Raw genomic sequence first — 12,921 nt, 5'->3', positions numbered from 1 at the left:
CCTAAAACGATGGGACACCACTGGAACACAGACTAATCCAAAGGGACTCCATCTGCCTCATAAGTGAGTGGTTCCTATCTGGGTTTTGTCTGAATCGTGGTTTTGGGGAGTTTACTTGGAAACCCCTATGTAAGCACTAAGTGGAGAACACACGATAAATGTGAGCCGAGCCTTTTTCCGATTTTTGGGAGGTAGAATGAAGAAATAGACAGCGGTACAAGAATATTTCTTCCTTTTTATTTTTGCTCTATTCACAGTGTGGTATAAGTGATATGGCGGAGTTATTCTCCGGGTCGGTGTGATTACAGCGATACCAGATTTACATCGTTTTTTATTTTTAAGGTTTTGCTACTATCACACAGTAAAAATGCTTTTTTAGAAACTTTTTTTTTTAGTCACCATTTTCTGAGAGCTATAACTTTTTTTTTTTTTTTGGTGAACATAGCTGTATGAGGGCTTATTTTTTGCAGGACGAGTTGCAGATATTTTGATACCATTTTAGGGCACATAATATTTTTTGATCGCTTTTATTCAGATTTTTCAGACACAGAATTAACAAAACCCAGCAATCCAGTTATTTGTTTGTTTGTTTTTTTGTGCCATTCACCATGTGGTAAAAGTGATTAAGACTGATTTGTTCATGAAGTCTGTGCGATCACAGCAATACCAGATTTATACTGTTTTTTATGCTTTGCTATTCTTCCACACTAAAAACAATATTTTAGCTAAATGCATTTTTTTGAGAGCTGTATATTTTTTATGTTTTTGCTGAATGAGCCATATTAGGACTTGTTTTTTGCATGACGGTTTGGCATTTTCATTTATGTAATTTTATTTTATATATGACTTTATGATCGTGTTTTATTCACTTTTTTGTGAGTCCCTATGATGAAAAAGCGACATTTTTGGTGAGTTTAATTTTTATTTTTTTATGACATTTCCCAAACTGAATAATTAACATGCCAGTTTTATATACAGCAGTGCATGAGACAGTCAGTGACTCACTGACAGTGCCTGTGAGACTCAGCTTATTGCTGGATATCTTGGGCCACTGTACCCTGGGGTCATCACATGACTTCAGGGTACCATGGTAACCTTCGGGACCCACGATTCTCATTGCAAGGTCCAATGGTTACTTAAGGGGGTTTTGTGACCCCCTTGTAAAAAGTTAAATACCGCTGTCGCAATTGACGTCAGTATATAAGGGGTTTATCTGCCCGATCGGTCACAAAATCAGTCGGGGCCAACACCTCAGGGTGTCAGCTGTCACATACAGCTGATACCTGCGGGAATTCTCGGTCGCTATACTCTTATTCCTCAACGCCATTAAAAAGCGGCGCTGAGGATTAAGGACCCTTAATGACCGCCATTAAAAGGCGTATCCGGGATCGTTAAGGGGTTAAGTAGAAAAATTTCATACATCCAATATGATTCTTACATGTGAAATCATTATCTGTGAAAATGATAATTTCTGAACCTATGCCATTAGTTTGGAGGCATCCTATAAATACCTAATACCTAAATCCAGGTGTGAAAAACTTGTGGCATCATTCCCAAGAGGACTCATGGCTGTACTAGCTCAAAAGGATGATTCTACTAAATACTGAGCAAAGGGTCTGCATACTTTTGACCATGTGATCTTTCAGTTTTTCTTTTTTAATAAATTTGCAAAAATTTCTACATTTCCGGGGTTTTTTCAGTCAAGATGAAGTGCAGAGTGAACATTAATGAGAAAAAAATGAACTTTTTTGAATTTACCAAAATAGCTGCAATGAAACAAAGAGTGAAAAATTTAAAGTGATCTGAATACTTTCCGTACCCACTGTAAATATAAATCAGTGAATGTTCTCCTTTCTCTCTTCTCTCTTTTTTTTTTATTTCTTTACTTTTTGCTTCTTTGATATAACTAATCCATTCTATTTTTATATAGTACTAGATGGAGGGCGGTAATGTCACGATGGGGACAGGCTTTGCAGCGTTGAGAATCCCCCCCCCCCCAGTGCTCACCCACCTATCCACTCTCTCTTTCCCCATGTGCTGACTTCTCCCATCTGTGCTCTTTTCTTTGACCTGTCTACCCCATGTGCTATCCCCCTTGTCTGCTGTCTCTCCTACCTGTGCTGTGTTCTCCCCTCATGTGCTGTCCCATTTGAGCTGTCTCCCCCCTGTGCTCTGTCTCTCTCACCCCTGTGTCTGACCGTGTACAGAACATACCACAGCTCCTGGGCAGGGGAGGAAGCAAAAGACAATACTGACATTACAACAGGAGATCGCAGAGGATACATTTTGTGAGGTAAAATATTTGTTTAAAAACAGTCTGAAATATTTTACCTCATAAAATGAATCCTCTGTGATCCCCTGCTGTAATGTCAGTATTGTCTTTTGCTTCCTCCCCTGCCCAGAAGATGCGGCCTGCTCCGTACACGGCCAGACACAGGAAATTTTTAAAATGAACTTTCGTTCGTGGGAAAACCCCTTTAATGTGACCGGCTTCCTCTGCCTGTAGACACGTCGCGCATTTGCCGCCAGGATCATCTGAATGATTCACTGTGCCTGCGCGGAATTCGCGCAGGTGCAGTGCGACCGGTGTTCCTCTGGTGGTACCATGCAAGAGGCTGCGTGAGTGTGTGTGGTGTGTACAGCGTATAGAGTGTGTGTGGTGCGATGGTGTTCCGCTGGTGGTACCTCGCAATAGGTTGGTACCAGCAGCAGTTACCATATTGAGACACCCATTGCTTGGAATTCTGGAATACGGTGACATCTGGACAGAACAGGAAATGAAAAGATTACAAGGCAATTATATAAATAGATTCTGATTTTTAACTATAGGAACTTTAACAGTAGGAATATTCTTTTAACAGGTGGAGGTTGTTTCATCAATTAGATTAACTATTCATAATCACCTGATCTCATCAGGATGTTGTATAAAAGGTCGATTTATAATCTATGTAGTATGCAATGACCAAGAACCGCAAGGTTCGAAACTCGTCTGCCCATACAATCTAACCGCTTTGGGGCAAGTGACAATCATGCTACATGTTGTTATACAGTTATTTTAAAGATTTTTTTCTTTTTAATATAATATGAATTTTTTATGGGACAAGAGGAGCTGGACATACCCTTTTTTCTTGAAAAAACTGTGGAGTCCACTTCTTTGTGTTATTTCTTGCAAAAGTGAATAACTTGGGACTAAAGCAACATTTTCAGGAAAAAATGAAAATTTTCATTATGATCTAATTTTATCAAATTCTGTGAAGTACATGTAGGATAAAATTCATGAATGGTGTAATTGCCAAAAATGGGGCTACTTGTGGTGGTTTCTGCTATTTAGGCACATTTTAAGGGCCCTACAAATGTAAAATGGTGCCCGCAATCTATTTCAGCCAAATTTGTGTTCCAAAATTCAAATGGTGCTCCTTGTCTTCTGAGCCCTGTTTGTCCAAACAGATTTCTGACCACACTTGTGGTGTCCATGCTCTCAGAAGAAACTAGGTAACAAATTAACCCATTGTAAAAGTGAAACATTTGAGGCTAAAGCAACATTATAGAGGAATTTTTTTTTTTGTTAATTCCCCTTAGCATTAATTGTTTTTTTTAGCACCTGAAGGGTTGAAAAATTTCCTGACAGCAGTTTTTTTTTATAGTATTTGAGGGGTGCGTTTTTAAAACGTTATCACTCTTGGGAAATATATAGGACATACCACATGAAATGACACTGGTCAGATTTCAAGTGAACCTGTCAGCAGGATTGTGCTCAGTAACCTACAGACAGTGTCAGGTTGGCGCTGTTATACTGATTAAAATGATACCTGGGGTGATGAAATCCGTCTTGTGGTTGTTGTTTAATCTTTCAGTTAATAATATGCTCGTGCTTCGGGGTGGCCTGTGGGGGGTCTTCATGTGGTGCTCTGCTTATGTATTCATACTGATGGCTTTTGACAGGTCGCTGATCCATCAGTGACCTGCCCGCTAGTTTGCATAATGAATATTATATACTAGTAGAGTACCCACGCCTTTGCTCGCGGAAAATGTTAAATTGTTGGTTATGGTAGCTAAAGTAAAATTTTCAGTGTCACCCTGAAATTGACATTTTCAGAGTGCTTCAGTTTTTTTTTTTCCACTTTAAATTTTTATTATTTTAGCATTTTACTAATTTGTCGTAACAGTTGTGAACTCTTTTTTTAATTTCAACATTTTTATTGATTTTACATATTCAATACATATTATGTAGTATAAACTATTAAAACAAAGAGTTCAAAGAATAGTTGTATCAAAAATTAAAATTTATGCACCATACACACACACACAAAACATTTACACCCAATTAACAACATAGTGCAACCCTTCCCCCCCCCCCCCAGCGTAATCTATAAATAAAGAGTAAAATTGGGTTAATGCCCCATCTCACATGGCGAGATCGCTGATGCGTCACCGATCTTGTGATGCAACAGCGATCTCGCTACATGTGACACATAGCGGCAACCGTCCCCCCCCCCCCTCCGCTGGATATCGCTGATCGTGCTCGAATGTCCTAGGTCATTTTTTCATAGTCTGTGTCCCGCTGGCCAGCATACATCGCTGTGTTTGACAGCGACGAGCGACCTCGTTGGCGACGCAGAACTCGGATGCAGGCTGGGATCGTTCAGAATAGCTGCTGTGTGACAATGCACCAGCGATCCTTACCAGGTCGTATCGTTGTCGGGATCGCTGGTGCGTCGTTGAAGAGATCTGCCTGTTTGGCAACTTACTAGTGACCATGTAGCGACGCACCAGCGATCCCTACCAGGTCGTATCGTTGTCGGGATTGCTGGTGCGTCCCTATGTGAAACGGGACCCTTACAGTTAAACAACTATCTATTGTAGTGCTTTTTGGTAAACAATGTTTCTGGTTTTACCTATAGGTGCATATATGAAAAGATTTTTGGGGTTACCCACTCTAGAGCAAGCAACGTACAACTGTCCATGTGAAAAAAAAACGGGCTCTCCAAATTAATGCCGGCTACTTTAAGTGATTGACCTCGTGCTTTGTTTATAATCACGTTGTTCGCTTGTCACAGCTTTTTGACACAATTTTGCTTTCTTAGCTTTTGGATGAACTTGCCCAATAGATGGTTGTTTTTTGGGCGGCATTTTAATAAACGGTCCTTAGTATTATGACCCTTTTAGTATTCACCTGACACTTATAAAAGATTTAATAGGATGAATAGTAAATACAGAGCAGACACAGTATTATGACCTGAAGGAGCTCACTTCTCAGTAATGAAAGCCGCCTCACAGGCAGGCTTGTCTAGTTGCCCATAGCAACCAATCAGAGCTCATATTTCACCTTACCACAGCAGCTTCAGGGATGAAAGCTCCCTGTATAGTAAGCAATAATGACAATCTTACTATGAGGCATTTTTCGCTTGACCAATATTGCTGCTCAGTAAGGTTCGTCCGTGTTTGTAGGGTGCATCCATCTGAGTGTTTGCATGCGTGTGTGGTATTTATGGGGTGATGTGGTATTTGTGGGGTGGTGTTTGTGTGGTGTGTTGTGGCATTTGTGTGTTGTGCTTGTAGGTTGGTGTATGTGTGCTGTCTGTGTGATGTTTGTGTGTGGTGGTGCGGCCCTTTTAGCAGTGACTCTTTGGCGCCGTCGCTATAATCTTTCCCTGTCCGGTGCCAGGAGCGGTCTGTGACCGTCACACACTGCTCCCGACACTTTAACCCCCCGAAATACTGCGTTTGAACATGATCGCAGCATTCCGGAAGCCGACAGACGACGGACAGCCCCTCTGCCTTTGGGTCGGAGACCCCGCGGGGTCCCGATCGTTGCCATGGTGACCCAATGTTGTCATGACAACATATGGGTCACCAGAGCTAGGAAACTTATTGATTATGCGCAGTGCATGATCAGCAAGTCTCTGTCAGTGCAGCGCTGACAGTTTCTATAGCATGCAGATGCTGCTTCAATCTCCATGCTATAGAAGCAATCAGCCTTAAAAAAAAAATTATTGTCCCATAGTGGGACAAAGTAAAAAAGTTAAAAAGAAAAAAAAAAAAGTTTTAAAATAATTGTAAAAATATTTAAAAAAAATAGAATATATTGTTTTTTATCGCTAAATAAATATTTGAATGAAAAAAAATGTAAACAATAAGAGTATCTCTGCATCCGCAACGACCCGACCTATAAAATTGTCCCACTAGTTAACCCCTTTAGTGAACACCATAAAAAAAGGCAAAAAACAAAGCTTTATAATCATACTGCCGAACAAAAAGTGGAATAACATTCAATCAAAAAGACGGATATAAATAAACATTGTACCGCTGAAAACGTCATCTTGTCCTGCAAAAAAAAAGCCGCCATACAGCTCCATGAGCGGAAAAATAAAAAAGTTATAGCTATCAGAATAGTGATGCAAAAATAATTATTTTTTTTCTGTTAAATAGTTTTTATTGTATAAAAGCGCCAAAACATAAAAAAGATAAGGTATCGCTGTAATCGTACTGACCCGAAGAATAAAACTGCCTCATCAATTTAACCTGACACGGAACGGAATAACCCCCCATACACACACGCACACAAAAAAATCACGAATTGCTGTTTTTTGTTCATTCTGCCTCACAAAAACTCTGAATAGAAAGCAATCAAAAATGTCATGCCCAAAAAGTGTACCAATAAAAACATCAACTCGTCTCGCAAAAAAAAGACCTCACATGACCCTGTGTGCCGAAATATGGAAAAAATTATAGTTCTGAAAAGGTGGTGATGCAAAAACTATTTTTTTGTAATAAAAAGCGTCTTTTAGTGTGTGACGGCATCCAAACATAAACGGCCTCTTTCACACGTCCTGATATTTCCGGTACCAGAGATGTCAGTCTCCCTGTGTGTAATACGTGTGGCAACCGTGTGCCACATGAGTACCACACGGATGGGCGCCATGGAAGAAGCGTCACAGTTAAAGCTGCTCCCCGGCGCCGAGTGCTGACCACGGCTCTCATCATTCTCCCCTGCTCTGCCAGCGATCGGCGCGAGTTATAATGATGAGTTATATTTAAGTATTAATAGAAACAGCAGGCAGTGGCTGATTGGACTATTCATCAGCCTCCGCCTGTGCTATAAATGAAAAAAAAAAAGCGTGGGTTCCCCTGTATTTTCTATAACCAGCCAGGCAAAACTCACAGCTGGAGGCTGCAATCCTCAGCTGTCATCTTCAGCAAGGCTGATTACCAAGAATAGAGGAGTCCCCACGCTGTTTTTGTTTTTTTTTGTTTTTTTTAAACTATTTAAATAAACAGTTTAAAAAAACAGCGTGGGGTCCCCCTCCATTTTTGACAACTAGCCTTATTAAAGCTCACCCCTGAGGGCTGGTATTCTCAGGCTGGTAAGGGGCCATGGATATTGACACCCCCCCCCCAGCCTAAAAATAGCAGCCCGCAGCTGACCAGAAAAGGCACATCTATTAGATGCACCAATTCTGGCACTTTGCCCTGCTCTTCCCACTTGCCCTGTAGCTGTGGCAAGTGGGATTCATATTGGTGGGGTTAATGTCACCTTTTGTATTGTCGGGTGACATCAAGCCCACGGCTTAGTAATGGAGAAGCATATATGACACCTATCCATTACTAATCCTATAGTTACATGGTAAATAAAGACACAGCCAGAATAAAGTCTTATATTAGAAATAAAACATAACACCGTTTTACTTTTTTTTTAAAAAAGTAAAACAAGCACAGTTATACTCACCAAACGCCTATTCCACCGAAGCACTCATTCTCCTGTAATAAAACTAAAATAAAAAAACAACAATATACCATTTCTGTCTGTCATTCTGTCCCACACCGTAATCCATGTCTGGGGGATAATTAGTTTTCAACCTGGACGGTGCCAAGATGCGACCGTCCAGGCTGAGACCACTGGTGAATGTGCTGCTGGGAACGCAGCGTTAGTGACCGGGGATGATCTCATAGAGGTTACCGCCGGTCACTGAGGCTCCATTCCCAGCCGGGCTGAACTGTGGTGACTTTGGTGAGATGCCCACTAGCGCCGTGAGTGCTCACGGTACTAGCGTGGATCTCACCGCAGCTCAGCCCGGCTGGGAACGGAGCCTAGTGACCGGAGGTAGCATCTATGACGTCACCCTCGGTCACTGGCGCTGCGTTCTAGGGTTAATAAACTTCTTGAATGTGGTTTTGAGCACATTGAGGGGTGCAGTTTTTAGAATGGTGTCACCTTTGGGTATTTTCTATCATATAGACCCCTCAAAGTGACTTAAAATGTGGTGTGGTCCCTAAAAAAAAAACGGCGTTGTATGAATGAGAAATCGCTGTTTAACTTTGAACCCTTATAACTTCCAAACAAAAAAATTTTTAGTTCCAAAATTGTGCTGAAGTAAAGTAGACTTGTGGGAAATGTTACTTATTAGGTATTTTTTGTGACATATCTCTGTGATTTAAGGGCATGAAAATTCAAAGTTGGAAAATTGCGAAATTTCAAAATTTTTGCCAAATTTCCGTTTTTTTTTTCACAAGCGCAGGTCATATCTATCACGGTCCGGTCTGCGCTGGCGGACAGCAACAGCTGAACAGGGACTCACCCACACTGCAGAGGGGCTCGGTGTCGGCTACAGCGGGGAAAACTCCGGCAGGCTGGACCTGGGACGCCGAAGTTAGCAAGCAGCACAGGACCTACGGTCATGTGACTGAAAGGGGCGGGGCTTAGCGTCCTGCTGCAGAGATACTGCAGGACACAACTATAGGAATCCTCAGGTCAGACAAATGGGGGTCATACACAGAGATAGCAGTACAGTACCAAGGATGAGACAGAACGGATAGTCGGGGCCAGACAGCGGTCAAAGCCAAACAGACATAGAAGGTACAAAAACAGAATCCAACAAGCAGTATCCAGAGAACAGACCGAGTCAAAACCAAAGTATCAGGCAAACAAGAACACAGCACAAACACACTCAGGGGTCAACGCACTCTGCCAAGGGCTAAAGTATAACTGACGGGGATTGGCGCTTCCTGGGGCTATAAGAAGCTCTCCCCGAACCAAGGAGAGGCCACAATAATAAGCCCCAGGTGTGCAGGTAAGAGCCTGCACTGGAATCGTAACATTAACCCCAGGAATGCAGGTCCACCAGTACTGGGCTCCAGACATTAACCCCCAGCATGCGGGTCCAGTCCACACTGGGATCATGACAATATTAAAGACGTTTTACCACAGCCATGAAGTACAATATGTCATGATAAAGCATTCTCCGAATCACCGGGTTCCATGGAAGTGTTCCAGAGTTATTACCTCATAAAGGGACAGTGGTCACAATTGTAAAAATTGACCCGGTCATTAACATGCAAACCACCCTTGGGGCATAAAGGGGTCAATCCGCCATTATATGCCTATAAAAGGTGCGGGAGGTGCAGAGCCCTGCCTAAGGCTGTTAATGTGTTTAATGCCACTGCCTCTGATCGTGGCATTTGGCGCATACTGACAAGGGACTCGTCATTCCATGCACCTGTCGGCTTGATCGCCGTTTGCCAATGGGTTGCCTTGAGAGCCGGAGGTCTGCTGAAATCCTCTGTGCTTGTCATGACAATCCTCCTTTGAAAGCCAGACTTTAGCTGGTGTTCGTAAGTGATTGTGATTTTTAGTTATACATAGCAGTAATGATACAGATGATCGCAGCTTCAAGTCCCCTAAGGGACTATTTAAGGTAATAAAATTAAAAGGTTTTTAAAAATCTGAAGAAAAAAAACACACATGTTCAAATCACTCTCCTAATTCCCTATTAGAAATAATGCAGTTTAAAAAAGCAACACATTTAGGATCCCTGTGTTCATAAAAGACGGATTCATCAAAATTTAAAATATATTAACCCTATCGGTAAGCGGCGTAACGAGAAGAAAAATAAAGCTTCAGAATTACTTTTTTTTTGGCCGTTGCAACATTGCAAAAAGAGGTGATCAAAACATTGTATCTACCCCCAAATTGTGTCCGTAAAAACATCAGCTCAGGACGCAAAAAATAAGCTATCATAATTCCCTATCTCCCGAAAAATGGAAGCGTTACGAGTCTTGGAAAATGGCTAAACAAGCAAAGGGTCTAAATTTCCACAAAAAAGAAAAAAAAATGTTTTCACAACTTAAAAAACGGAATCGCAGAAGTTAAAAATCACCTGGTCATGAATAGTTTATAGAAGTTTGGTCTCAGCAGAATTCTACTACTCAGAACACCTCTAGTCAATGATTACCTGTTTCTTTTTTCTTATTTTTTTTTTACAGGATTTGTAAGGTATCGAGTATCTGTAGTTGGCTCAGAATATTACTCAGTAGCTGTCGCCTTGCGTTGTAAATTTGATCAAGTGGTAGCCACGGCACAGGGGGCTATAGGAGAGCTGAAAGTGGCCAATGCAAATTTCTGGTGGCCGTATTTAATGGATGAAAACCCTGGATATCTATATTCGCTTGAGGTAAGGTAGACCCCTGCAAACGTATATTTTCATCAGGCATTGTCAAGTATACGAAGCGCTACATGTCAGTGAGCTCTACAACACTCCACTATTTAGATTTGTTTGTTTTTTTTCTGGGTCATAAGAGCGGGACTATGAAAATAATGGCTAGAATCATCTTATGACGCATGGCCACGACACCTTATGATGTCCATACTTTTCCCAGACAATAGCGCGCAGCATACTACACTATTTTCCAGCATTTTTTATGGAAGCTATAAATGTCTTAGTCACATACAAAGCTTTCAGGAGTACAGTAAAACCCGCCACACGCATGAGATGGCTGCTGGCAGAGTTAACCAATACACAAGAGCACTTGTGTGGCTGAGCATTCCTGTGTTTTCTATGTGAGAGCCACTGCAAGACTTTTCTGGTGGTGGCCTATCTTCGAGAGCACAAAAGGATTGGCAGTCCAAATTCTGACATGCCAGATCAATATTTCCCGCGACAATAAATTGTCCAGAGTTCCCATATACCTTAGCGTGACTGCCGAACCCATCAATATTAGCAGGAACAGCTGATGTTACTCTGATGTGTATGGGGCCATAAGCATGCCTCAGTAAATGCATAATTACTCTTTAAAGCACTATAATATTCATGGCACCTATAGCTTTGTCTCTCTTACCTCAGAACACCTACATGTCAGCCATTTTGTCAGACCAAAAGTGTTCATTGTAGATATTTTAGGTTGCCATATTTCTTTTTAAAAAAGATATTTTAAAGAAATTGTTGGTTTCAGGTGAAAATAAATGTGAATACAGAAAGTGGTGTATATGAGGATGTCTACACTTTACCTGTTGGAATAAGAACAATCCAAGTGTCTGCTCAGCAATTCCTCATCAATGGGAAACATTTCTACTTCCATGGAGTAAACAAGCATGAAGACTATGATGTAAGTAGGCAAAGTCGTTGACTATGATTGGAACAGTGTACTCGACTATGATAAATATATTTACAATGAAAAATTCAGTTTCAATAAATTTCTGAGTATAACACCTCACTGTGAAGGTTTGTGCACAATAATGACTTCTTTTAAGATGTGTAGGATGTGTCTGTACATCATGAACACCTGCAACTTTGTGTTCAATAATAGATACAGTGGGGAAAAAAAGTATTTAGTCAGTCAGCAATAGTGCAAGTTCCACCACTTAAAAAGATGAGAGGCGTCTGTAATTTACATCATAGGTAGACCTCAACTATGGGAGACAAACTGAGAAAAAAAAATCCAGAAAATCACATTGTCTGTTTTTTTTCCCATTTTATTTGCATATTATGGTGGAAAATAAGTATTTGGTCAGAAACAAGCAATCAAGATTTCTGGCTCTCACAGACCTGTAACTTCTTCTTTAAGAGTCTCCTCTTTCCTCCACTCATTACCTGTAGTAATGGCACCTGTTTAAACTTGTTATCAGTATAAAAAGACACCTGTGCACACCCTCAAACAGTCTGACTCCAAACTCCACTATGGTGAAGACCAAAGAGCTGTCAAAGGACACCAGAAACAAAATTGTAGCCCTACACCAGGCTGGGAAGACTGAATCTGCAATAGCCAACCAGCTTGGAGTGAAGAAATCAACTGTGGGAGCAATAATTAGAAAATGGAAGACATAGAAGACCACTGATAATCTCCCTCGATCTGGTGCTCCACGCAAAATCCCACCCCGTGGGGTCAGAATGATCACAAGAACGGTGAGCAAAAATCCCAGAACCACGCGGGGGGACCTAGTGAATGAACTGCAGAGAGCTGGGACCAATGTAACAAGGCCTACCATAAGTAGCACACTACGCCACCATGGACTCAGATCCTGCAGTTCCAGACGTGTCCCACTGCTTAAGCCTATACATGTCCGGGCCCGTCTGAAGTTTGCTAGAGAGCATTTGGATGATCCAGAGGAGTTTTGGGAGAATGTCCTATGGTCTGATGAAACCAAACTGGAACTGTTTGGTAGAAACACAACTTGTTGTGTTTGGAGGAAAAAGAATACTGAGTTGCATCCATCAAACACCATACCTACTGTAAAGCATGGTGGTGGAAACATCATGCTTTGGGGCTGTTTCTCTGCAAAGGGGCCAGGACGACTGATCCGGGTACATGAAAGAATGAATGGGCCATGTATCGTGAGATTTTGAGTGCAAACCTCCTTCCATCAGCAAGGGCATTGAAGATGAAACGTGGCTGGGTCTTTCAACATGACAATGATCCAAAGCACACCACCAGGGCAACGAAGGAGTGGCTTCGTAAGAAGCATTTCAAGGTCCTGGAGTGGCCTAGCCAGTCTCCAGATCTCAACCCTATAGAAAACCTTTGGAGGGAGTTGAAAGTCCGTGTTGCCAAGCGAAAAGCCAAAAACATCACTGCTCTAGAGGAGATCTGCATGGAGGAATGGGCCAACATACCAACAACAGTGTGTGGCAACCTTGTGAAGACTTACAG

General features: G+C 41.6%; 1 protein-coding gene across 1 annotated transcript in view; it reads left to right on the top strand.

The window, feature by feature from the left end:
* The window catches only part of GUSB (glucuronidase beta), a 127,529-nt gene that overhangs the window by 67,406 nt on the left and 47,202 nt on the right, over window positions 1–12,921 (top strand). The window contains exons 5-6 of the mRNA XM_073558921.1: window positions 10,261–10,448; window positions 11,227–11,379. Of these exons, the coding sequence (XP_073415022.1) occupies window positions 10,261–10,448; window positions 11,227–11,379 (341 nt within the window). The remainder of the gene's footprint in view (window positions 1–10,260; window positions 10,449–11,226; window positions 11,380–12,921) is intronic.

Source organism: Dendrobates tinctorius, unplaced genomic scaffold, assembly GCF_039654945.1.
Source record: "Dendrobates tinctorius isolate UK_male_01 unplaced genomic scaffold, ASM3965494v1 ptg000263l, whole genome shotgun sequence".
Lineage (NCBI taxonomy): Eukaryota > Metazoa > Chordata > Amphibia > Anura > Dendrobatidae > Dendrobates > Dendrobates tinctorius.
Note: the sequence above shows the minus strand (reverse complement) of the source record. Positions and strands in the feature narration are given on the sequence as shown.